At 46.9% G+C, this 27,018-nt stretch overlaps 1 protein-coding gene across 5 annotated transcripts in view; it reads right to left on the bottom strand.

Moving 5' to 3' along the window:
* Positions 1–27,018, bottom strand: part of trdmt1 (tRNA aspartic acid methyltransferase 1) — a 110,446-nt gene that overhangs the window by 38,073 nt on the left and 45,355 nt on the right. For all 5 annotated transcript variants that reach the window (XR_013576155.1, XR_013576154.1, XM_078538408.1 and 2 more), the window contains exon 2: positions 20,074–20,183. Coding sequence is in view for 3 of the 5 variants with exons in the window: in XM_078538408.1 (XP_078394534.1) it covers positions 20,074–20,183 (110 nt within the window). In the remaining 2 variants the exon portion in view is untranslated. The remainder of the gene's footprint in view (positions 1–20,073; positions 20,184–27,018) is intronic.

The following is a 27,018-nucleotide window of genomic DNA, read 5'->3' as shown; positions in this document are numbered from 1 at the left end:
ATAAAGTTGTCCATACAGCCAATCGCATTAAGGAATTCTCACAGTCAACCAGAAACAGCACCTATAATCAAATAATCAAGATTCTTGCGATTGTCCTGATGAGTGCAAGATAAAGAGTGTCCTGCCGTCAGTGTCGCTGTGAAGCAGTCTGGGAAGAGTGTCCTGCAGTCAGCATCACGGTGAAGCAGTCTGGGAAGAGTATCCTGCAGTTAGCATTGCGGTGAGGCAGTCTGGGAAGTGTCCTGCAGTCAGTGTCGCGATGAAGCAGTCTGGGAAGAGTGTGTCTTCAGCAACCCTGCAGACGGAGCGCAGCGTAGATACACCTGGTCGCGGCCAGACGGGTCCATTCGTTCCAGGATAGACTTCCTGTTTGTGTCCCGTGCATTCACAGTCAGATCCACCGAGGTCAAGCCGGTGTTCTTCTCTGACCACTGCCTCCTACTGGCGGACTGCCACTTGGAGGAAGACCTGAGGGTGGGCAGGGGGGCATGGAAGCTAAATGTGCAACTGCTGACCCCAGAGAACATTGAGGAGCTCAAGAGGGATTACAAAGGTTGGAGAACCGTGAAACCCCTCTTTGAGTCCCTGACACACTGGTGGGAAGTGATCAAGGGAAGCATCAAGAGGTTTTTCATCCTCAAAGGCACCCAGAAAGCTAGAAAGGAACAGAGGGAAATGTCCCGACTCCAGGAAAAGATGCAGAATCTGCTCCGGCTGCAGTCGATGGGGGTCGATGTCAAGGAGGAGCTCCAAGAGGTGAAGGGCCAGCAAGCCTCGCACTTTGCCTCGGAGGCCTCCAAGATCATCTTCCGTTCCAGAGTCCGCTCCGTGGAGCAGGATGAGACGTGCTCACGTTTCTTCTTCCAAAAGGTACACAGAGAGCGCTCTGTGATCAGCAGCCTGAAGGAAGAAGACGGCTCAGTAAAGTCATCACGGTCCGACATTCTGAGGATCAGCAAATCCTTTTATGCCGGACTGTATGACGTGAAGCCCACGGACAGCACGGCCTCCCAGTCCTTCCTGTCCTCTATCACGGAGGTCCTAGACCACAGTACGCGGGAGAGCCTAGACAAACCGCTAACTCCTGACGAACTGACTAAGGCCCTCGAGTCCTTCGAGAAGAGTAAAACCCCCGGAAGCGACGGCCTGCCGGCGGAGTTGTATTCGGCTCTGTGGGACTTGATCGGCCCAGACCTGCTAGAAGTGTACGAGAGTATGCTCCTGGCCGGCAGCATGTCAGAATCCATGAGGAAAGGCATCATCACCCTCATCTACAAGCACAAGGGGGAAAGGGAGGAAATTAGAAATTGGCGACCCATTTCACTGTTGAATATGGACTATAAGATTCTGTCCAAGGTCATCGCCAACCGGGTCAAATCCGCTCTGGAATTGGTGATTCACCCTGACCAGACCTGCTCTGTGCCAGGCAGGAAGATCTCTGACAGCCTGGCGCTGCTCAGGGATACGATTGCCTATGTACAGGACAGGGGTGTGGATACCTGCCTCATCAGCTTGGATCAGGAGAAGGCCTTTGACAGAATATCGCACACCTACATGGGGGATGTGCTCTCCAAAATGGGCTTTGGGGAGGGAATTCGAAATTGGATCCAACTGCTCTACACTAACATCAGTAGCGCAGTCTCAATCAATGGGTGGGAAACAGATAGCTTTCCGATTAAATCTGGAGTCAGGCAGGGCTGCCCTCTCTCGCCTGTCCTTTTTGTGTGCTGCATAGAACCCTTTGCCGAGTCCATCAGGAAGGATCCGGGCATAAGAGGAGTGACGATCCCAGGCAGTGGAGGCACTCAGGTAAAAGCCTCCCTGTACATGGACGACGTCGCCGTCTTCTGCTCGGATCCGCTGTCGGTGCGCAGACTGATGCACGTCTGCGACCAGTTCGAACTGGCCTCGGGAGCCAAGGTAAATCGTGGGAAGAGCGAGGCCATGTTCTTTGGGAACTGGGCTGACCGATCCTTTGTCCCCTTCACTGTCAGGGCTGACGGCCTGAAGGTGCTGGGGATATGGTTCGGAGGGACCGGGGCATGCGTTAGAAATTGGAAGGAGCGAGTGGCTATGGTGAAAAGGAAACTGGGCATGTGGGAGCGACGCTCCCTCTCCATTGCGGGTAAGAACCTGGTCATCAGGTGTGAGGTACTCTCGCTGTTGCTGTACGTGGCGCAGGTCTGGCCCATTCCACACTCCTGCGCGATGGCGATCACTCGAGCCATCTTCCGCTTTATCTGGAGGTCGAAAATGGATCGTGTCTGCAGGGACGCGATGTACAAGCCTCTAGATAAAGGGGGAAAAAACGTGCCCAACATCGCCCTCATACTGATGGCCACCTTTGTGTGCGGCTGCATCAAGCGGTGCGTAGACCCTCAGTACGCAAACACCAAGTGTCACTACGTGCTGAGGTTCTACCTGTCCCCGGTGTTGCGAAGGATGGGTCTGGCCACGCTGCCGCGGAACGCTCCAAGTAGTTGGACTGTGCCGTACCACCTGTCCCTGGTGGAAAAATTTATGCAGAAAAACACCTTTGACCACAAGTCCATCAGGCAGTGGTCAGCACGTAACGTCCTAGAGGCCCTGAGGGATAAGGAGAGGGTGGACCCTGTGGGATGGTTCCCCGAGCAGACTGTCAAAGTCATTTGGCAGAATGCCTCATCGCCAGAACTTTCCAACAAGCACCAAGACGTAGCTTGGCTGGTGGTGAGAAAGGCCCTCCCCGTCAGATCCTTCCTACACGCCAGGAGTCTCACCCCCTCTGCACGATGCCCTCGAGGTGGCTGTGGTGGGGAAGAGACCGTTGTTCACCTCCTTGTGGATTGTGCCTTTGCAAAGAAAGTCTGGAGAGAGATGCAGTGGTTGCTGTCGAGGTTCATCCCGAGCAGTTCTGTGACACAGGACTCTGTGCTCTACGGGCTGTTCCCAGGGACACACACCGAGACAAACATCAACTGCAGCTGGAGGATCATCAACTCGGTGAAAGACGCGCTTTGGTCTGCCCGAAACTTGTTGGTCTTCCAGCACAAAGATTTGTCCCCGACCGATTGTTGCGGACTGGCACAATCCAAAGTCCAGGACTACGTGCTGAGGGACGCACTAAAGCTTGGGGCAGCTGCCGCAAAGGCGCAATGGGGAAGGGTCGCTGTCTAAGACCTTTCTACCACAGCGCACCGAGAGACTGGGAACTGTTTAGAGCCCCTCGGGCTGTACAGATCAAAATGAAAGGCTGTAAATGACTGTAATATTGTTTGTACTGATGCACCTGGTGATACATTTTGTAAAAGTTTAACCTGGATTGTACCCTTGTAATGTTGTTTTTGAAATGGTTTTGAATGTGATTGAAGATTTTTATGAATAAAGTATATTTTTACAAAAAAAAAAAAAAAAGTCTGGGAAGAGTGTGGATCGCTTCTCGGCCTTTTGGCTAAGATCAAGTGTAGTGTTGCAGGGGCGACACCATGGTCCTGCCAAGGCAAGGTCGGGATGGAAGGGCGATAACCAATCGCAATCCAAATCCATACCGTGGATTACCTATCACCGTCCGAGTCACGGTGAACCACAGCGAAGGAGGATCACCTATGGATCGGGGCTTCTTCACCAGGAGGATCCTGTTGAAGGCGTGCGGCTTCCAAGCTACGGAGATCTTCACCCTGCACGACTCCCGCAAAGGGGGTTATTTTGACGTCACGTTCAAGCGGGTGGCAGACTGCGTCCGGCTCCTGAGGGTGTTCGAGGAGAAGAGAGACCTGCCGGAGATGAAGATCCTGACGGCGGAGCCGCACTTTTCTCTGCCGTTGCAACGGGAACGTGAGGTGATGGTGCATGTGTACAACCCCTTCGTCCCTGTCGCCGACGTGGTCACCTTCCTCACCAGGTACTTCGATAAGGTGGGGAGCGGCACCGAGATTCGAGACGACTTGGGGATCTGGACAGGCAAACGCCTGTTTAAGGTCACGCTAAAGACCGATGGTAAGGGAGCCATTTTCCACCCTCCTTCCAGTTTCGCAATCGGGGGAAACCGTGGCTACCTGGTCTACGCTGGGCAACCCAAGCATTGTCGCTCATGCGGCAAGGCTGGCCATGTGGCGGCCAACTGCAGCGCCTCCCTCTGCAAGATCTGCAAACAGGAAGGGCACCAGACAAAAGACTGCAAACAGGCCAAGTGCTGCAACCTGTGTGGCGAGGCAAGTCACCTCTACAGGACCTGCCCAAAACGCTGCCGTACTTACGCACAGGCAGCCAAAGCCGACCAGGGGGAAGCAGAAGAAAGGTTCCGTGTCACTCCAACCACCAAGGCCCCCAGGGAGCTCAACGGGACAAAGGAGGACACAGAGAGAGACAAGGTGGAGAAAGAGATTGAGGCAACAGAGAGCCAATCAACAGCACTACCCCCTGAACCTCCCAGTCCTCAGGAATCAATGGAGGAGGAGGCAGCAGTGGAAAAGCAGCAGGGGGAGTGGCGGACGGTGAAGAACAAAAAAAGTAAGAGGGAGCGAAGAAGAAGCAAAGGCGTTTCCCAGAGAAGCGGCAAGAGGCGTCTCCCATCCGACACGGATGACAAGGGCAGCAGCTCTTCGGATGATGAAGTGCCAGAGCGGCACCGACAGAAGAGGCGGCAAAGCTCCAGGGCGTTGGAGGACGAGACACCCGAGCTCCAGAAAATTGGAGACAACAAGGAGACCAGCGCACCCCAACTTTGCCTGCAACCTGAGGAGGCCAGTGCACCACAGCCCCTGGAATCTGGGAGCAGTGAGGCAATCATCGCACCCCAGCTCCAGGAAGCCGGGAACAGCAACACCCCAGAGGGGGTGAGTTTTGGAGAAGCTTCTCCAGCAAAGGTCATCTCAAAACCCGCTCTCTACGTGAACCTCCAGATGCCACCGGAGCAGAACACGGCCAAGGAGATCTACCTCAGCCCATCCAAAGTGAAGGAATTTGAGCTCACTACGGGTATGAAGGAGCAGACTAAAGGTCTGGGACTCTCAGAGACAGTGGGTTTGGTAGGAGAATAAATGCTTTAAAATGGGTTTAAAGATTGTATCCATAAATGTGCGTAGCATTAAATCTACTACGCGATGTGTTGCGACCTTGGACTACCTAGCCAAGGTCAAAGCTGACCTGTTGTTTCTGCAGGAGTGTGCGATACCGCACCTCAGCTCCTACAGGCAATGGTCACGATGGTGGTCCCACGGGCCATCGATCTGGTCGGGCGGAAACGACTCTCGTTCCTCCGGCCTGGGTATTCTGCTGCGGGGAGGCAACTTCACCGTCTCCGAGGTCAAGGAGGTGGTGGGCGGGCGCCTCCTCGTAGCAGACGTAATGTACAAGAACGCTCCACTCCGGTTAATTAACGTGTATGGCCCGGCACAAGGGGCTGAGCGGCTGGAGGTTTTTCAGCAGCTCCCACTGCTGCTGGCGACCTCCAGGCCGGTCATTCTGGGCGGGGACTTCAACTGCATCATCGATGCGGCTGGACGATCCGGCAGGGCCGGAAGCAGATTGGACGCTACGTCCAGATCCCTGATGGAAACAGTTAAGGATGCCAAGCTGCACGACGTCTTCAGCAACCCTGCAGACGGAGCGCAGCGTAGATACACCTGGTCGCGGCCAGACGGGTCCATTCGTTCCAGGATAGACTTCCTGTTTGTGTCCCGTGCATTCACAGTCAGATCCACCGAGGTCAAGCCGGTGTTCTTCTCTGACCACTGCCTCCTACTGGCGGACTGCCACTTGGAGAAGGACCTGAGGGTGGGCAGGGGGGCATGGAAGCTAAATGTGCAACTGCTGACCCCAGAGAACATTGAGGAGCTCAAGAGGGATTACAAAGGTTGGAGAACCGTGAAACCCCTCTTTGAGTCCCTGACACACTGGTGGGAAGCGACCAAGGGAAGCATCAAGAGGTTTTTCATCCTCAAAGGCACCCAGAAAGCTAGAAAGGAACAGAGGGAAATGTCCCGACTCCAGAAAAAGATGCTGAATCTGCTCCGGCTGCAGTCGATGGGGGTCGATGTCAAGGAGGAGCTCCAAGAGGTGAAGGGCCAGCAAGCCTCGCACTTTGCCTCGGAGGCCTCCAAGATCATCTTCCGTTCCAGAGTCCGCTCCGTGGAGCAGGATGAGACGTGCTCACGTTTCTTCTTCCAAAAGGTACACAGAGAGCGCTCTGTGATCAGCAGCCTGAAGGAAGAAGACAGCTCAGTAAAGTCATCACGGTCCGACATTCTGAGGATCAGCAAATCCTTTTATGCCGGATTGTATGACGTGAAGCCCACGGACAGCACGGCCTCCCAGTCCTTCCTGTCCTCTATCACGGAGGTCTTAGACCACAGTACGCGGGAGAGCCTGGACAAACCGCTAACTCCTGATGAACTGACTAAGGCCCTCGAGTCCTTCGAGAAGAGTAAAACCCCCGGAAGCGACGGCTTGCCGGCGGAGTTGTATTCGGCTCTGTGGGACTTGATCGGCCCAGACCTGCTAGGGGTGTACGAGAGTATGCTCCTGGCCGGTAGTATGTCAGAATCCATGAGGAAAGGCATCATCACCCTCATCTACAAGCACAAGGGGGAAAGGGAGGAAATTAGAAATTGGCGACCCATTTCACTGTTGAATGTGGACTATAAGATTCTGTCCAAGGTCATCGCCAATCGGGTCAAATCCGCTCTGGAATTGGTGATTCACCCTGACCAGACCTGCTCTGTGCCAGGCAGGAAGATCTCTGACAGCCTGGCGCTGCTCAGGGATACGATTGCCTATGTACAGGACAGGGGTGTGGATACCTGCCTCATCAGCTTGGATCAGGAGAAGGCCTTTGACAGAATATCGCACACCTACATGGGGGATGTGCTCTCCAAAATGGGCTTTGGGGAGGGAATTCGAAATTGGATCCAACTGCTCTACACTAACATCAGTAGCGCAGTCTCAATCAATGGGTGGGAAACAGATAGCTTTCCGATTAAATCTGGAGTCAGGCAGGGCTGTCCTCTCTCGCCTGTCCTTTTCGTGTGCTGCATAGAACCCTTTGCCGAGTCCATCAGGAAGGATCCGGGCATAAGAGGAGTGACGATCCCAGGCAGTGGAGGCACTCAGGTAAAAGCCTCCCTGTACATGGACGACGTCGCCGTCTTCTGCTCGGATCCGCTGTCGGTGCGCAGACTGATGCACATCTGCGACCAGTTCGAACTGGCCTCGGGAGCCAAGGTAAATCGTGGGAAGAGCGAGGCCATGTTCTTTGGGAACTGGGCTGACCGATCCTTTGTCCCCTTCACTGTCAGGGCTGATGGCCTGAAGGTGCTGGGGATATGGTTCGGAGGGACCGGGGCATGCGTTAGAAACTGGAAGGAGCGAGTGGCTATGGTGAAAAGGAAACTGGGCATGTGGGAGCGACGCTCCCTCTCCATTGCGGGTAAGAACCTGGTCATCAGGTGTGAGGTACTCTCGCTGTTGTTGTACGTGGCGCAGGTCTGGCCCATTCCAGACTCCTGCGCAATGGCGATCACTCGAGCCATCTTCCGCTTTATCTGGAGGTCGAAAATGGATCGTGTCCGCAGGGACGCGATGTACAAGCCTCTAGATAAAGGGGGAAAAAACGTGCCCAACATCGCCCTCATACTGATGGCCACCTTTGTGTGTGGCTGCATCAAGCGGTGCGTAGACCCTCAGTACGCAAACACCAAGTGTCACTACGTGCTGAGGTTCTACCTGTCCCCGGTGTTGCGAAGGATGGGTCTGGCCACGCTGCCGCGGAACGCTCCAAGTAGTTGGACCGTGCCGTACCACCTGTCCCTGGTGGAAAAATTTATGCAGAAAAACACCTTTGACCACAAGTCCATCAGGCAGTGGTCAGCACGTAACGTCCTAGAGGCCCTGAGGGAAAAGGAGAGGGTGGACCCTGTGGGATGGTTCCCCGAGCAGACTATCAAAGTCATTTGGCAGAATGCCTCATCGCCAGAACTTTCCAACAAGCACCAAGACGTAGCTTGGCTGGTGGTGAGAAAGGCCCTCCCCGTCAGATCCTTCCTACACGCCAGGAGGCTCACCCCCTCTGCACGTTGCCCTCGAGGTGGCTGTGGTGGGGAAGAGACCGTTGTTCACCTCCTTGTGGATTGTGCCTTTGCAAAGAAAGTCTGGAGAGAGATGCAGTGGTTGCTGTCGAGGTTCATCCCGAGCAGTTCTGTGACACAGGACTCTGTGCTCTACGGGCTGTTCCCAGGGACACACACCGAGACAAACATCAACTGCAGCTGGAGGATCATCAACTCGGTGAAAGAGGCGCTTTGGTCTGCCCGAAACTTGTTGGTCTTCCAGCACAAAGAGTTGTCCCCGACCGATTGTTGCGGACTGGCACAATCCAAAGTCCAGGACTACGTGCTGAGGGACGCACTAAAGCTTGGGGCAGCTGCCGCAAAGGCGCAATGGGGAAGGGTCGCTGTCTAAGACCTTTCTGCCACAGCGCACCGAGAGACTGGGAACTGTTTAGAGCCCCTCGGGCTGTACAGATCAAAATGAAAGGCTGTAAATGATTGTAATATTGTTTGTACTGATGCACCTGGTGATACATTTTGTAAAAGTTTAACCTGGATTGTACCCTTGTAATGTTGTTTTTGAAATGGTTTTGAATGTGATTGAAGATATTTTATGAATAAAGTATATTTTTACAAAAAAAAAAGTCTGGGAAGAGTGTCCTGTAGTCAGTTCTTGTTGAAAATAACAAGAATGACATCACAAGACAGTGCAAGAGAGCGGCGGAGAGTTCAGAACCAGCGTGAGCGCGGGGAAGCTTCAAAAAGTGACTTCAGCATAAAGGTGAGAGCTGATTGGTGAGTAGTGGGTAAGTGTTTTTCTCCAGTTTTTTTCTCCACTTTAAAATAGATTAAGCTAAGGAAAGGTAAGAGCTCTAGTTTTTATTTAAATACATAAATAATTTAACATTTTTTTTACTGTATTTAACTTAAAGTAAGTTTTTTTTCAACTAGAGGCATGGCAGGGCAGCTCAGTCCCATGTTATGCACTGCCTGCAACATGTGGGAAGTCCTAGACGCTCCTTGCGCTCTGACCAACCACGTGTGCAGGAAGTGCCACCAGCTGCAGCTACTTGAGCTCCTAGTTTCAGAGCTTGAGCAGCAGCTGGAGGCACTGAGGTGCATCCGCAAGGCTGAGAGTTTCGTGGATAGCACATTTTTAGGCGAGGTCACCCCACAGCTTACGGAAGTGCAGACAGAGAGGGAATGGGTAAACATCAGTCAGAAGAAAGGTGTCGGGTGGGTAGTCAGGAAATCCCCAGGGTGCATCTCGCTCGAGAACTGTTTTTCTGTGTTGGAAAATGGTGAGAGTGACAGTTCCTCTGGGGAGTGCAGCCACGCTCATGACACTGTGAGTGGCTCAGCTGCACAGGGCGGGAGGAAAAAGAGGGGAAGAGCAATAGTGGTAGGAGACTCAATAGTAAGGGGAACAGGCAGGCATTTCTGCGGCTGTGGACATGACTCCAGGACGGTATGTTGCCTCCCTGGTGCCAGGGTTAAGGATGTCATTGGACAGCTGCAGGACATTCTAAAAGGGGAGGGCAAACAGACAGAGATCCTGGTACATATTGGTACCAACGACATAGGTAGAAAGAGGGACGAGGTACTGCAAGCAGAATTTAGGGAGCAGATTAAAAAACAGGACCTCAAAGGTAGTAATCTCTGGATTACTTCAGGTGCCACGTGCTAGTGAGTATAGAATAGGAGGTTAGTCGAGATGAATGCGTGGCTAGAGAGGTAGTGCAGGAGGGAGAGCTTTAGATTTCTAGGACATTGGGACCGTTTCTTGGGGCGGTGGGACTTGTACAAGGCAGATTGGTTGCACCTGAACCGGAATGGGACCGGCATCCTTGCGGGGAGGTTTGCTAGTGCTGTTGGGGAGGGTTTAAACTAACTTTGGCAGGGGGATGAGATCCTGAGAGGAGGTTCAGCAAGGGGAGATGCACAGCCAAAATTAGAAGGAGAGAGAGCAAGTGAGTCAGGAAGGCATAGAAATTATAGGCCAGTTAAGGCACAAGGGAGTTTGGCACGGTTGAATGGTATTTATTTTAATGCAAGGAGTCTGACGATGATGTGTTCTATATGGATTTCAGCAAAGCCTTTGACAAGGTCCCACATAGGACACTTATAAAGAAGGCAAAGGCACATGGGATACAGGGTAATTTGATAAGGTGGATTCAAAATTGGCTTAGTTGTCGGAGACAGAGGGTGATGACAGAAGGATGCTTTAGTGACTGGAAGCCAGTGTCCAGTCGCATACCATAGGGATCTGTGCTCGGTCCCCTATTATTTGTCATTTATATAAACGACATAGATGACTATGTGGGGGGTAGGATTAGTAAGTTTGCAGATGACACAAAGATTGGCCTCATGGTTAATAGTGAGGTTGAGTGTCTTGGACTACAGGAAGATATAGACGCGATGGTCAAATGGGCAGATAAGTGGCAGATGGAATTTAACCCTGAAAAGTGTGAGGTGATATAGTTTGGAAGGAGTAATTTGACAAGGAAATATTCAATGAACGGCATGACACTAGGAAGTTCTGAGGAACAAAGGGACCTTGGTGTGTGTATCCATAGATCTCTGAAGGTGGAGGGACATGTTAGTTGGGTGGTGAAAAGGGCATATGGGACAGTTGCCTTTATCAATCGAGGCATAGATTACAAAAGTAGGGAGATCAAGTTGGAGTTGGATAGAACCTTGGTGAGGCCACAGCTGGAGTACTGTGTGCAGTTTTGGTCGCTACATTATAGGAAGGATGTGATTGCACTGGAGGGGGTGCAGAGGAGATTCACCAGGATGTTGCCTGGGATGAAACATTTAAGTTATGAAGAGAAGTTGGATAGACTTGGGTTGTTTTCGTTGGAGCAGAGAAGACGGAGGGGGCGACCTGATAGAGGTGTACAAGATTATGAGGGGCATGGACAGGGCGGATAGGGAGCAGCTGTTCCCCTTAGTTGAAGGGTCAGTCACGAGGGGACATAAGTTCAAGGTGAGGGGCAGGAGGTTTAGGGGGATGTGAGGAAAAACATTTTTACCCAGAGGGTGGTGACAGTCTGGAATGCACTGCCTGGGAGGGTGGTGGAGGCAGGTTGCCTCACATCCTTTAAAAAGTACCTGGATGAGCACTTGGTACGTCATAACATTCAAGGCTATGGGCCAAGTGCTGGTAAATGGGATTAGGTAGGTAGGTCAGGCGTTTCTCACGTGTCGGTGCAGACTTGATGGGCCAAAGGGCCTCTTCTGCACTGTGAGATTCTGTGATTCTGTGAATAAAGCAGATGAGTTGAGGGCACAAATTAACGTGTGGAAGTATGATGTCATTGCTGTCACAGAGACATGGTTGAGAGAGGGGCTGGATTGGCAGCTCAATATTCCAGGATTTAGGGTCTTCAGCTGAGACAGGGAAGGAGGTAAAAGAAGGGGTATTGCAATACTGATCAAGGAATCAATTACAGCAGTAAGGAGGAATGACATCTTAGAAGGCTCCTCAAATGAAGCCATATGGGTAGAACTTAAAAACGAAAAAGGAACAATCACATTGCTGGGCATGTACTATAGGCCCCCAAACAGTCAGAGAGAAATAGAAGAGCAGATAAGTAGGAAAATTTCAGAGAAGTGTAAAAATAATAGGGTGGTAATAGTGGGGGATTTCAACTTCCCCAACATTAACTGGGTTAGTCATAGTGTGATAGGTTTAGAGGGAGGGGAATTCTTAAAATGCCTCCAGGAGAGCTTTTTAAGCCGGTACATAGAAGGTCCTTCAAGAGAAGGGGTGGTCTTGGACTTAATTTTAGGGAATGAAGCCGGGCAAGTGGTAGAGGTATTAGTGGGGGAGCATTTTGCAGATAGTGATCGTAACTCCGTTAGATTCAAGGCTGTTAGGGAAAAGGACAAGGATAGGCCAGAAATCAGAGTACTAAATTGGGGGAAGGTTGATTTTGATAAGATTAGGGATCATTTGAATGGACTGGGAGCAGCTGCTTTTAGGTAAATCTGCGTCAAAGCAGTGGGACTCATTCAAGGAGGAAATAGGGATAATACAGGGCCAACATATTCTAGTAAAGATAAAGGGTGGGACCAACAAATCCAGGGACCCTGGATGTCGAGGGATATACAGGATTGGATTAAGAGAAAAAGGGAGGCTTTTAGCAGATACCGAGGGCTCAAAACAGCGGAAGCCCTAGAGGAGTATAGAATGTGTAGGGGGGAGCTTAAACTGGAAATTAGGAGAGCAAAAAGGGGGCATGAAAAAACATTGGCAGGTAAAATAAAGCAAAATCCAAAGTTATTTTACAAGTACGTTAAGAGTAAGAGAATAACTAGGGAAAGAGTAGGGCTCATTCAGGACCATGGTGGTAATTTGTGTGTGGAGCCGGAAGACATAGGTAGAGTTCTAAATGAATACTTTGTGTCGGTGTTCACAGTGAGAGGGACGACGTGGGTATGGAAATCAGGCAGAAGGACTATGATAAAATTAAAGAAATTAGCATAGAAAGGAAGGAGGTTCTAAGTGGTCTGGCAAATAAAGTAGATCTCCAGGCCCGGATGAAATGTATCCCAGGCTGTTGAGTGAGGCAAGGGAGGAGATAGCAGGGGCGCTGGCAATAATTTTCAATACCTCTCTGGTAGGGCCCTGGGAAGTACCAAGGATCAGGGGGACCTTGGTGTGCATGTCCACCAGTCCCTTAAGGTAGAGGGACAGGTAGATAAGGTAGTTAAGAAGGCAAATGGAACACTTGCCTTTATTAGCCGAGGCATAGAATATAAGAGCAGGGAGGTTATGCTGGAACTGTATAAAACGGTGGTTAGGCCACAGCTAGAGTATTGCGTGCAGTTCTGGAATCCGCATTATAGGAAGGATGTGATTGCACTAGTGTGCAGAGAAGATTTGCCAGGATGTTGCCTGGGCTGGGGAGTTTTAGTTATGAGGCGAGATTGGATAGACTGCGGTTATTTTCCCTGGAACAGAGGAGATTGAAGGGGGACATGATTGAGGTGTATAAATTTATGAGAGGCATAGATAGGGTAGATAGGAAGGAACTTTTCCCCTTGGTGGAGGGATCAATAACTCGGGGGCATAGATTTAAGGTAAGGGGCAGGAGGTTTAGAGGGGATGCGAGGAAGAATTTTTCACCCAGAGGGTGGTGGGAATCTGGAACTCACTGCCTGAAAGAGTGGTAGAGGCAGAAACCCTCATAACATTTAAGTATTCGGATGTGCACTTGCGATGCCATGGCATACAAGGCTTTGGGCCTAGTGGTGGAAAATGGGGTTAGAATAGTTAGGTACTCGTTTGACTGGCGCAAACTTGATGGGCCAAAGGGCCTTTTTCTGTGCAGTAGACCTCTACGACTCTATAACTATGACTCTAAGATCAAATCTAACAGCGATCTGAGTGGAAAAGGGGAGGTTCCTGCTAAATCAATTGATTCCACTGATTGCCAGCTCTGGGTTGTGGGGGGGTGGAGGTGAATTCCACAACGTGTTAGTGAATGGCAGATTCCAACTTCAAGATTTTCACATTAATCTGTGCTTGTGCTACATCCTGAAGTTGCTGTCAGATTCAGAAGAGTAATGATGGTGAATGCTGACAGCTTGATGTCAAAAACACGGCAAATTCTGGCCATTATGCAATGAACTATTGGGAAATGGTACTTCTATGAAACAGCCTCCATGGGACAACAGTGAAAGCAGATAGTGTTCAAATGGAAAATAAAATCTTGGGATACTGCATATGAGTAATTTGAGAAATGACATGACAAGTGTACTTGGGAGGAAGAGTAGCACTAGCATCTTTTTGACACTTCACATCTGAATCTATTATAGATTAATTTATAGTTATCGATTGCTATGATTAGACAACAACTCCATTATTGCTGCATCGCCAGAACGTTAAAAGTGAACTAGATGGACCTTCATTTTTTAAATCGCCTATCAATCCCATGTCTAGCTAAAAATACTAAATGGTATTTTTATTATTAATAGCATTGGATCAAACAATCAAGGGCATAGAAAAAAACACAAAAAATGTTTAAAATGGTTGTTATTTCTCACAAATAAAGCATGTAAATGTTAGTGTTGAAATTGTTTCAATAGAGTTCATGCTTTACGTTAATGATTAAGAACAGCTGTCCCCAATTGGGGGAAGTGTTAGGGTTTCATTACAAGAGTATAAAAAAGGTGTTCACACTGGATATCAGGGGGAATTGGAAGGGTCTGTGTCTTTACTCTGCATCCTTGGAAATAAATCAGTTCTAAGATACAGACTAGCTTCAGACTCATTCTTCCCCCAACATACTGATATTTGATTTATCATGGTGGCAGAGGCTGAACAGTAAACTCTAGTGATTAGTTGTTGAAGTTTTGTCGCTATCCTCCATAAGGTAAAAATAGCATACCACTTCTGAAAACCTCAGTTATAAAATGGCAGAAGGATGAGGCAAAATTTCAGGTTTTGGCTATCCACTGGTTTTGTTTCCAGAGGTGGAAGCACATCAGCAATGGAAAAATGAAGTTGAAATGTGGATACGAGTTACCTCATTATTCCGGAGGAAACAAGGTATGGCCCTGGCTTTGTCACTTCCTGCAAGAAGATTTGGAATCTTCAGAATTGGATGTGGATGACTTGGACACTGAAGAGGGATGAACCCTTCTGTTACAGTGGTTGGATAAATTTTGCAAAAAGGATAATTTGTTGAAAGCATATGAAGTATGGTCAACTTTTGATAGATTTTAGAAGACAGATGGTCAGTCCACGGAGAAATATATTATGGACTTTGATAAGTGGTATAAGAGACTGATAAAGTTTAACCTTGGAAATCCTGGAGTCTGTATTGCCTTTGAAGTTACTGGACTGTGCATGCATTTCTCATGTTGATAAGACTTGGTTTTTGATAGGGGTTCAATTTCATGGTGCAGGATTTTTAGGTCGACGTGCGGACGAGATTGACGGGCGCGGGAGTAGCCAGGGAACGGACCACTGCCTGCGATTGGCCCCCAACCGCAATTTCACGCTGTTGGCCAAATTAATGGCCAGCCAGAGTGAAACGCGTGCTGGAATGCTCAGCTATGCCAGGATGGGGGTGGGAGGAGGGCAGGCACTAACATAGGCGCAGGGGAGCATGGAATGAAAGCTGAGAGCTGCCTCAGGGCTCAGGGAGCTGAAGAATTTAAAACCAATAAATAAAGATTTTAAAATGCGGAAAAAAATGTCCACGCATCACAATCAGTCACCTGAACATATACATGATAATTCTGTACATACATTTTATTTTTTATTTATTAACGTAAACCTTATACTGCCCTTGGATGAGGTTTCATCAAAAATGCAAAGTCCGCCTGGCAGATTCGCTCATCCGCCAACTGTAAGGTTGGACGGACCACGAAAAATCAGGGACAATTGGAACTGGGAGTCTGAATCCAGTGATGAATATTTTGGTTGTGGATTTATTCAACTGCGCAGTGCTGGATAGCAGTTACACTTCCACAGTGTGTGGGGTGGATTGGCTTAATTGCTACCTGGAATCCCTTGATGTGGCAGACCGGGCGCAAGGTTAAGGGGTATGGAAACTTAATTGCCCTCTTAATTGTCGAAGGGCACGTTTCCGACTCCTGCACCCGCCGACCGAAATATCGCGTGCAGGATGATGTCAGGACACTTGCCTGACATCATCGTATGCTATTTTAGGCTCGAGCGGGTCGGGCAAGCACCCGCATGCCGAACTTAAAATTCTGCCCATGGAAAACACTTGTTCCTAGACCAGATAGCTGCTGCGCTAAACAACTTATGGGAAAGCAGTCATTTCCAACGATGTTTCTATCAAATACAGACAACTCTGCTGCAAAGCAAAGGATGGAAGACTCCATGATTACCGAAATTTGAGATCATCAAAATGGTAGATGCAGATTTCAGTATAAAGATGGAGTTGTTGACAGGTGGTCTGAAGATGGTCGCACTTTTAGCAAATGTGAAAATAGAGATACAAAGCAGCTCCGGAATGGCAACCATAGACACTTAAACCCAAGAAATGCATGGGGGGAATGATTTATTGGTGTGATTCTAAATATCATTGCGCAATGAATCGTCGTCAGCAAAAGAATTGTGTTTTTTAAGGAACGCATAAAATAATGCTGAGAATGATGAAGGAATTGTGTTAGTCACTGGGAGTTTGAATCCAGTGATGAATATTTTGGTTGTGGATTTATTGAACTGCGCAGTGCAGGATAGCAGTTACACTTCCACAGTGTGAGGGGTGGATTGGCATATCTGCTACCTGGAATCCTTTGATGAGGCAGACCAGGCGCAAGGTTAAGGAGTATGGAAATTCCACCTGATTTAGGTTTGGGGATGACAACACACTGACGTCTTTAAAAAAAAAGTAGTCCTCCCAAGCAAGATAGCTGGGATCAGTCTCTTCACCAGCACTGATGTGGTCTCTAGTGAGATACCTCTATTGTTGAGTAATTGAGTATTGTTGAGTCAATTGAAAAAAGCACAGATGAAATTAGACATGAAGAATGACAAAGCAATTGCACTCGGGAAAACCGTAGATCTTCATTTCAGGCCATTACTGCCTGCTGTTGAGAAAACTAGGTATTTCTCATCAGGGGGTCCAAGCAGCATTGTTAACTTTTGGGGATAAAAGTTTGGTGGACAAGGATTGTATAGAAGTTAAACAAACTGTTTGCACATCCAGCATCATCACAGAAATTGAAAGCTTTGTTGCAAGACGCTGGAGTAGTTGATAAAGAATATGGCACACTTATTGAGCAAGTTACGGCTCGAAGTGACATTTGTATTGAATATCAAACACCACCACCATGTCCTTTGAGAGTCTGCCACTGGCCAGGGAAATTAATGATGTAATGGCAATGGACTTAAAAGCATTGGACAAGGATAGATATGGTGACTAGATTTAGCCCATCTACGATAATAAATGGCATGGGCAAGCAGACCATTGTAGGCAAGGTCATGGAGAAACAGATGGGTACTGGATTAGGGACACTAGTGAATTTCCTAACAGATAATGGACGAGAATTTGAAAATGATGAATTCTGGGATGCATAAAAATTTGAATATCATGAATGCTGCGGCTGAGATCCCATTCAGCAATGGCTTGTGTGAGAGGAACCATGCAGTAATCGATGAAATGTGACATAAGATATTAGCGGACCAACAAGACCAAGTTGCAAACGGTACTGGCATGGGCTGCTAATGCAAGAAATCCTTTACAAATGGCTGGGGTGTATAGTCTATACCAATTGGTGAATGGCAAGAATCCAAAGTTCCCTTCAGTGTTATCGGATGCTCCCCCTGCTCTTGAAGGAATTACCATTAGCTCCATTTTCTTCTGCTCACTTAAATGCCTTACACACAAGCAGGAAAGCATTCATCAAAGCTGAGGTTTCGGGAAGAATTAGGAGAGCATTGCGACACCGCATTAGACCATCTGAGGTAAAGTTTACTTCAGGTCATCTGGTTTATTATAAGAGAGAGGGGAAAAAGGAATGGAAGGCCCAGGGCAAGTTATAGGACAAGAAGGGAAAACTGTTATTATTCAACATGGGAATCAGACAATGGGTCACCGGAACGAAATATGAATTTGGAGATACTGACAAAGTGATAGAAGATGATGAAGCACCATCTGCATCGCATACTCATATTTTACGGGACAGAACCAGAGGGACAAGATATGATAGATCAGGGGTTAGATATCAGTAGAAAATCTAATGATGAACAGGGAAGGGTTATTTTTTCCAGAGGTCATTTGCCCAAAGTGGGTTCCCTGGTATCATACCACCCAGAAGGGTCAGATAACTGGAGGGATGCATCAATAGTGGGATAGGTAGGAAAATCTACTAGAAAATATAGGAATTGGTCGAATGTCCAGGATGGAGAAGCAGTGAAGTCCATTGACTGGGAGAACGGAGTACAAGAATGGAAAATAAGGAAGCATAACTCGAGTTACATTATTGCGTAGGGTGATGAATTCTGGGTGAGGGAGCGTTCACATGGCGGATAGGACATACAGGGGATCTAACAGTAGAAGCCCGGAAAGATTCCAACAGACAGGTAGGGGTCGCAGCTTGACTAGACACCAGAGTAGAATGGAGAATGCAGTACCATGCAGTACAAAATAGTAAAACAGGAGTTATCACAACTGAGAGGTTTTTGTAAAGGTGAACAAGTTGGGGGATAAAGCTATAAAGGAGCCTTTAACAGAGGGAGTTGGATAGTTGGAGGAAGTTTGGTGTGTATTCAGAAGTCTCAAATGGGGGTCAAACAACATTGTCACATAGGTGATTCTGCACGAAAAAAGTCTTACTGAATGCGACTTATAAGGCCAAGGCTAGGTTAGTGGCCTGGGGATTTGAAGAAAGCTTAGCAGATAATGAAATCAGAGTGGACTCAACCACAGCAGGGAAGGTAATTTTGAAAAAACCTTTTGACCCTTTTGGCACTGTTTTCATGGAGTGTAAGTCCATAGATATAAAAGCTGTGTTTCTGCAGGGTGATAACCTTCAGCGGGAAGTGTTTCTCAAACCTTCAAAGGAGATGCCAGAAGTAGAAGGGAAGCTTTGGAATTTGAATAAGTGCGAACATAGTTTAAATGATGCTTCCAGAGTATGGTACTTTCCAGTTCAAGCAGTGTCGTTAAAGTTGGGTTGCCTCCAAATGATGGCAGATCCTGCCATGTTTTACTGGAACCATTGTGGGAAACCTGTGGGCATCTTCATGATGCAAGTTGATGACTTCCAAAGGGGTGGCACTAGTGAGTTTCAGAACAAAGTTATTGACAAGATTAGAACAATTTTAAGGTTTGGAGTCAGGCTAATGGGGCCTTTAAATATATTGCATTAGAAATAAAACCCTGTGGATCTGAAATTACTTTACACCAGCAGTAATATTTATAAAGTGTTAGCCCTATCACAGTTAAGAGGGCTATGTCCTCACAGAAAGATGCAGATGGTTCGAAAGATGAGGCAGACCAGATGTACTGTCTGGTTAGAAAATTAAATTGGCTAGCCACACAAACAAGGCCGGTGCAAGCTGTTTTTGGAACTAAGTACAACAATGAAACATCCTAATGTTCAGGACAACTTACGGTGAACAAAACATTAAAGTTAAAGGTGGAGAAATGTGTACTGAAGTGTCCAAAGTTGGGTAACCCTAAGAATATGAAACTGATTGTGCTCAGTGACCCTTCTCACTCAAACCTTGATGGCTTTTCAAGTGCAGCAGTTTCGTAATATTTCTTGTAGGAGAAAATGGGAACTGTTGCCCCATGACCTGGGAAGGAAGAAAATAAACCTGGTAGTAAAGAGTGCCCTGGCTGCAGAGACTCTCGCCCTAGAAGAGGAGGTTTTTATGCCATTCTTTTTTATTGAAAACTTTATGGGAAATACTACATGGGGGAAACAACGATAGAAATGTCCCAATAGGATGTTATATTGACATTCGATCATTGTGGGATCATGTATACTCCACAAAGAGTGTGAGTGTGAAAGGTTGCATATTGATATCACAAGTCTAAAACAAATGGTGGGGAAAAAGAAAATCTCTAAGCTCTAATGGGTTGATGCAACCATCAGTTATAAGATTGTTTTGCCAAAAGGAATATCTCTAGTGAAAAGTTACTGGAGATACTAGAGGAGGGATGACTTAGGATATGAATTTTGAAAATGTGTGATTTATTTCTGTCTTCAGCTCTTTTTTTTAATCCACAAAGAAAATACGCTTGAAGAATGGGATCTGTTAATGTGCAAATTGTGCTGCAATAGAGTTCATGTTTTAAATTGATAATTAAGAGCAGCTGTCCCCAGTCAGGGCAATGCTAGGGTTTCATTACAAGAATATAAAAAGAGTATCAACACTTGATGTTAGGGGGAATTGGAATCTGTGTCTTTACTTTGCAGACTTGGGGAGAAAAAAAAATCAATCTCAAGGTATAGACTGGCTTCAGACTTATTCTTTCCTCAACATGCTGATATTGAATTTCAGTGACGACTAATGCATAAAAGGTCACAAAATTATATGGTTACAACTTACTTCAATTGTCTTGGCACAGAGGTAGGTATAAGGAAAGTTGTGCTTGTAAACTTCATTAGCGACAGTATTGATGTCAACCGCAGCGACAACTTTTGCAGCAATGCAACTTTCTATAACAAAGAAAATTCATGAATTGTAGTAAAACACTGCGAAGCTTTTTAAAAAACAAAATAGAGCAACTTATTGCTTAGCTGACAGCTGTTGACCGGAGGTAACGGTTATTGGCTTAGTACAAAGAGAAGAGTCAATTCTCTCTTAACTCTAAATTTGCTTTATTCACGTTGTTAGATCATATACATATAGCTTATACGTCTGGTTAGATATAGACATGCAGTTTACACCAGGTTATACAGATTTATACCCAAACTAGGATCTAAATGCACACCCGCTAGGTTTCTCTGACACTCCCTAAGTGGTCACAGAATATAAAAGCTAATACCCGAAAAGGAGAGCTGACGCTGGCCAGGCGTTCCGTTCTCTTTCTCTTTCGACGTCATCTCTACATTGCTGACGCAGGTTCTTCCACTTCCGCGATGGTTGTTCTCCGGAGTCTTCGCTGGCTCCAAGCCAGAGATTCTCCATTCTTATTCTGAATTTTATCTCTTCAAGCTGTGCTGTCTCTCTCCCATTGGTTTAGGCTTGCTTGCCTAGTCTGTGGCATCTCCTCATTGGCTCTATCCCAAGGACTTAGGTAACTCTTTCGAGTTATCAACAGTCACAGATTGTAACTCTTTCGAGTACATTCACAGTTCTTGGTTTCCGGGAGTGGGACATGAACCCACAACCCTCTGATTCAAAGGCGAGGGTGCTATGAACTGAGCCACAGCTGACACCTCAAGGACTTAGGTAGCATTACCACATTACTCCTTTTCTAAATAAGGACTTGTGTGTTATCCCATTCCCTTCGTTCTTCACGAAACTCAGCTACTTCAAACCGGTTCCAGCCAGCTCAGGCCAGTGACTGAACTCAGGTTACTTCAGGTCAAAAGTTGCTTTTGCCTATGTGTCAGCAGTTTGGCTGCAGCCCCTGGTGAACATCTCCCCCTTTTTAATCCAAAGATACTTATCTTAGGATCATTATTCTCCCTTTCTGTGTACCATTCCTGAGGTTGTCATTGTCCCCCAATGGGCATGTTACATTCGTGATATCATATGGTTATATAAAAATATAAAAGAGAAGCGTATATAAAATATACTTCACACAGTTCTTATACTGATAATCGTTTCTTCTGTTTCATTACAGCACTAACGTTCAATCGGTGCAAAATTTCAATTTTCCTTCTAAGCTGACATATGTTGAATATGAAAAGTATTAATGCACATATGATCACAACTACAACAGCATGCGATAAAATCCTGACCCATGGATGTATTTGAACATTAGATCCCCAATTCCAAAACTTATCCCAGAACCCAGGGTCCTGTAGCAGTTCCTCTGCTTTATCAACATGAGTTCTAATTATTGTAGTATGTTTAGTCCATTGATGAATTATCTCATTGGCTACCTCCGCTATTTGCGTCCAATCTGCAGTCAGGTGCGGAGTGGGTGGTAGTTCGGTAGGAACATATTTCCGCAGATCTTGGTCTATATCGGTACGTTGGACTGTGAGGTTTCCATTTATTACCATCCTCATTATTGGCTTAGGCAGAACTTATCCACCGACAACCAGGTCTAAGGTCACATTGTTAATGACCACATTGTGTTCTTCCAGCGGGCACTGTTTCCACCCTTTGTTATAGTTCCTAGCCGCTGTGGCTATGTAATATGTTTGTATCGTCCCCAATCAATATATCTCTGGTATGAGTCGCTACCCCAGTCAATATTCACATAGGTGTGGTCCCAGTGGATCATTATTTTACTTTGACCGTCGCTCTCCGATGGTCGCTCAATAAATGGACCCACAAATTGACTAATGATTTTTCCCTCTGGGATTACTGACAATGTCACCTCTAGAACTTTGTTGCATGAAAACTGTACTCCCGCTCCCTCCGGTATACCCAAAGTTTTTCCTGCGCACGCTAACCCATCCACCCCCATATAATACAAATTTAAATCCTCTCTTTTCCCTTTGTTGGTTCGGACTGTCTTATTCTGCACAGCAAAGTTGTTCCTGGTCTTGGGATATCCCTCCGCCGTCGATACTGCTTCAGACAGGTTCATTGGTTGTGACGGCTCCAAGGCAGGTTTAACCGCAGTTCTGATGATGGTCAATCTGATAGCAACAAAATGCATTATCCCCTTCATTTTAGGTTGGACCTGTAATGAACAAGTGTATTTTCTGTTCTTATTTACAGTTTCTTTTAAGTACTATTTTAAGTCCAGTCTCTCCATATACTGAGCCAGACCGTCCATATCCTGTTCCCAATTTGTTTCAGATTCTAACCGTCCGTTTCTTCTAACCCACTTATTCCCCCTCTTTGTTTTATTTTTCTTTCGTTTTTTCCCTGGATTCGCCTTTGCATGTGAACTGACAGTATCAAATTTGTTTTCAATCACCTCTTCTTTGATCTGTAGCTGTTCTTGATCTCCCTGACCTTCAGAATTCAGAACATCGTTAGCATCAAGCAGCGCATGCCAATGGTGATTATCTTGTTTTTCTCCCACTAACTTTAGCTGATTAATGTGATACCAGCCACTCTTATCTAGTGTCGCTAGTACCTTGTATACAGATGGGCTAGCTTTGTTTACTATCTCATAGGGGCCAGCAAACTTTGGACTCAAGAATGAGGTGGGCTGGTGTATTCTAATCATTACTCTTTGTCCGGGGCTCAACTCTATCGGGCTAGCTTTTGCGTCAAAATAAGCCTCGCTTTGCTGCTTCTTCTTTCCCTGTCGGTGAGCAGCTACATAATTTGCTTCTTTTACTGTTTCTACTAGCTGTTGTACCCATTTTTCTGATATAATGTGGTCCACCTCGGGTTCGGACAAATTCAAACCTACCAACCCCTCCATTCCCCTCATGTCCCTTCCTGTCATGAGTCTATAAGGAGTGTAGCGTGTTGATGAAGCCACGGTATTCCTGATTATCATCAGCACATAGGGCAGAACGACCTGCCGGGTTGTCTTGTGCTGCTGCACCATTTTGGCTATCATGTTTTTCAATGTCCGATTCATTCTTTCCACAATTCCACTAGACTGTGGTCTATAGGGTATGTGGAATCTCTGTCTAACCCCAAAAAGGGTCATAACATCTTGCATTACTTGGGCTGTAAAATGTGTTCCCTGATCTGATTCTATGCTTCGGGGTAAACCCCAACGGGTAAACACCTTTTCTAATAGAATTTTCGCAGTAATTTTGGCTGTGTTTGTTCTGGTCGAAAAAGCTTCCACCCATTTAGTGAAAGTATCCACTATTACTAGAATGTACTTGTATCCTCCTGGAGTGGGGGGAAGGGGTCCTACAAAGTCTATCTGTAAATTAGTCTAAGGCCCTTCTATTGGTCTAGTATGTCGGAGGGCCCCTTTCCTAACATTTCTATTGGGGTTGTGTTGTGCACAGATCAAACAATTCTTGACATAGTGTTCCATGTCACCTTTCATTCCAGGCCACCAGCACACCTCCTTTATCCTATCCAGGGTGCTCTCCGTCCCTTTATGTCCCCATAAGTCATGGTACCAGTGGATAATTTGGTTTCGTGCCCCCTCTGGCACCACAAATTTTCCCTCACATAAAACCTCTCCATCTTGAATATAGACCCCCTCGTGCCTTTTGTATGTGTCTGACTCTGCTCCTTCTATTAGTTTTTTTCAATTCTCCGTCTTTCTTTTGCTCCTCCGTTAAATCCATTACTTTGACCTGCTTTTCTTTCTGGCCCCCGATTTCCCCAATCGGTGGTTACCGTTCCTGTCCACTTACAGCACCTCGTTTGGCTAGTTCATCAGCTTTCCTGTTCCCTTCGGGAGATAGTTTTGAATGAGCTTTCACTTTTGTGACCCCAAATCCTTTCCCCTGTGCTTCTTCAAAGATGTACCGTAATAGCGGGGCTGAAGGAAGGAGCCTTCCATCCACTGAGACAAATTCTCTCTTCCCATAGGGGCAAATGTTCTGTGAGGCTATTACAGACATACATGCTATCAGAATATACGACTGATCTGGGCGGAAAGTATTCCGGGTGGCCAACCACATATGCGACGGCTGCTAGTTCTGCTGCCTGCACACTCATAGTTTTAGGTCATTTCAAAGCTGCACTATATCTTTCCTTTCCGTGTTCATCCTCCATGTATATCCCACAGCCAGTTCTCCTTTCCCCATCCTGTACTGATGAAGAGCCATCCACAAAAATTTTAAAATAGGGTTCTTCCTTTCCTGTTTCCTTTGTTTTTCTGTTTTCAGGCCCCGTCTTACTCCATCCCCTTTTTTTTGATACAAATGGGCCCTTGGGATCATTTGCTATCATCAATTGACATTCATGTTTTTCTCCCTGATAAACTAAGTTGTCTGCTAACATAGTGGTGGTTTTTACCCCCTTTGCGGTTATATTTCTTCCTTGCAGCAACAATGTCCATCTAGCGATTCTATTTTGGCTAACTGAACCATCCTTAATCCTGGCGTCTAACAGTAGCAGTACAGGGGTGTGTTCTGTTAATATTGTAAGTCGGTTTAGTCCCACTATATAGGTAAAATGCTGCACTGCCCAAAAGATAGCTAGCAAGTGTTTTTCGCATACCGTATACCCCTGCTCTACTGGTGAGAGCATACGTGAGGTGTTCGCTACTGGTCATAATTTCCCGTGTGTCGCCTGTAATAGAACTGCCGAAAGGGTGGTGTCTGTGGTAGCCACCTCCAATGAAAATGGCTCAGTTAGATTTGGGGTTTTCAGAGCAGGTGTGGCAACTAGTGCTTGCTTTAGAGCGGTCATGGCCTGGGTGTGTTCTGTTTTCCACTCCTAGGCCACATTTTTTTTTAATAATTCCATCAGCGGGGCCGCTTTTGTGGAGAATCCATCAATGTGGTCCCTGCAATATCCCACCAAGCCCAAGAAGGACCTTAACCCTTTTACATCCCGTGGAACAGGGAGGCTGCCAACTGTCTCTATCTTTCGCTTGTCAATGTCCCTCTTCCCCGGTGTCAGAATCATTCCCAAGTAACTTTTTGTTTCATGATCTGTGCTTTTTTAGGGTTAATCTTTAATCCCAAATCATTTAACAACTGCAGTAATTCATTTAGCAGTTGATAATGTTCCTTTTTGATTTTAGTTTGTAGGAGTAAGTCGTCTACATACTGCACTAGACATTCAGGCCTCAAGAATCCTTTTAACCCTTCCCTCAGCCGTTGGTGAAATATGGACAGGGAATTGTGAAATCCCTGCAGCAGGGCGGTCCATGTATATTGCTGACCTTGGAAAGTCGTGAATTTATATTGACATTCTTTCTCCAGTGGAATAGACCAAAAACCGTTACTTATGTCCAAAACCGTAAACCACTGCGCATCCTCATTTTGTCGAACTACTGTCTCTGGGCTAGTTGCTACAGTAGGGGCTGTTAACGGGGTGACTTTATTTAATTCTCTGTAGTCTATCGTTAGTCGCCAGCTACCATCGGGTTTCCTCACCAGCCAAATAGGCGCGTTGTTAGTAGAAGCTATTAGTCTTAATATCCCTTGCTGCAGCAGACTCTGTATCACCTTCCCTATCTCTTCTTCTGCTTGTTTTGGGAAACCGTACTGCTTTTGTGGTTTGGGGTTTGGGCCTTGTATATACACACTCCCGGTCATTTTCCCACAATCATATTTATGTTGGGAGAATACTATTGAGTTTTGTGCAATAATTTGTTGTACTTCCCGATCGTCACTCATGGTTTTATCCACATTTCCCCGATCGTGCATATCCTATCCTGATATTTCCCCACCGGGACGAGTGTGTGATTTATACTGCCTATGCCCAAAGGCATTTGCCAAATCATACAATTAACGGGATCAAAGCAGAGTCCCACTTTGGCCATATAGTCACTCCCTAATATATGTTCTTGTTATCTGGGTAATTTGATAAGGACCACTGAATGCTCTATCACTATGTCTCCCACACCGACTTCCATCGGTACACTCACATATCCTACTTGTGAATGCCCTGTGAATCCGCTTAGAATAATTTTGTTTTGAATTTTCTAATCTATGTCATTGATCTGAGTGGTGTTAACGGTGGTTCGGGATCCCCATGTCCCAAAGGAATGTAAAGGGCGGTCTTCAACCCTACCAATCACTAGGGGTCTCCCTATGTCATCCCACTGCGTATCACACACCCATAATGGAGAGGCCTGAGACCGTCATTGCAGTTCGGGGTACAACCCAGAACTCGGTGGTATTTCTATCATATCACACTGAGGACTTGGTCTATTCGGCCCTTCCACGGGTAGGCTCTGGTTTCCTCCCCGATCTACATTCTCTTGCCTCGGGTTCGGGCAGTCCCTTGCAAAGTGTCCCTCTTGGCCACAGCTATAGCATCTGGACATCTCGCCCTAAGTTCTCCCTGTTCCCGAGAAGTTTCCTTTTCCTCTGCCTCTACCTCTTCTTATAAGCTGGAGGGGGTTCCCTCTGAGTAGGTCCTCTCCCTTCATTTCTCCAGATTGTTGCCTGATTCCCAACAGGCATTGCTCTGTCCCTGGATGCCTTGGGTAGCTTTGGTGTTTCCCTTTCCCATACTCTAATTATCCGGGGCTCTGTATGTGTGTCGTCAGTGGGATCAAACTGATCTAATGCTTTTCTCGACTCCTCAGTGCCATGCGACACTAGCGTTCTCAGCCATCAGTTCCTAACCTCCGGCTGTAAATTATCCTTATCTAGGCCTGTGCCATAGACCCCTTGAAACACCGCCCAAACACAAGCTGAAAATGCGGTGGGGTGTTCGCCTTTTCTTTGATAGCATTTCATCAGTGCCTCCACTGGGTCCCCGCTGTTATCGCCCATGACAGATAATACCTGGTTCTTTAAGGCCTCATTTGTGCCTATA

Source organism: Cetorhinus maximus, chromosome 3 (assembly GCF_964194155.1).
Source record: "Cetorhinus maximus chromosome 3, sCetMax3.hap1.1, whole genome shotgun sequence".
Lineage (NCBI taxonomy): Eukaryota > Metazoa > Chordata > Chondrichthyes > Lamniformes > Cetorhinidae > Cetorhinus > Cetorhinus maximus.
The sequence above is the reverse complement of the archived record's forward strand: the minus strand, read 5'-3'. Positions and strand labels throughout refer to the sequence as shown.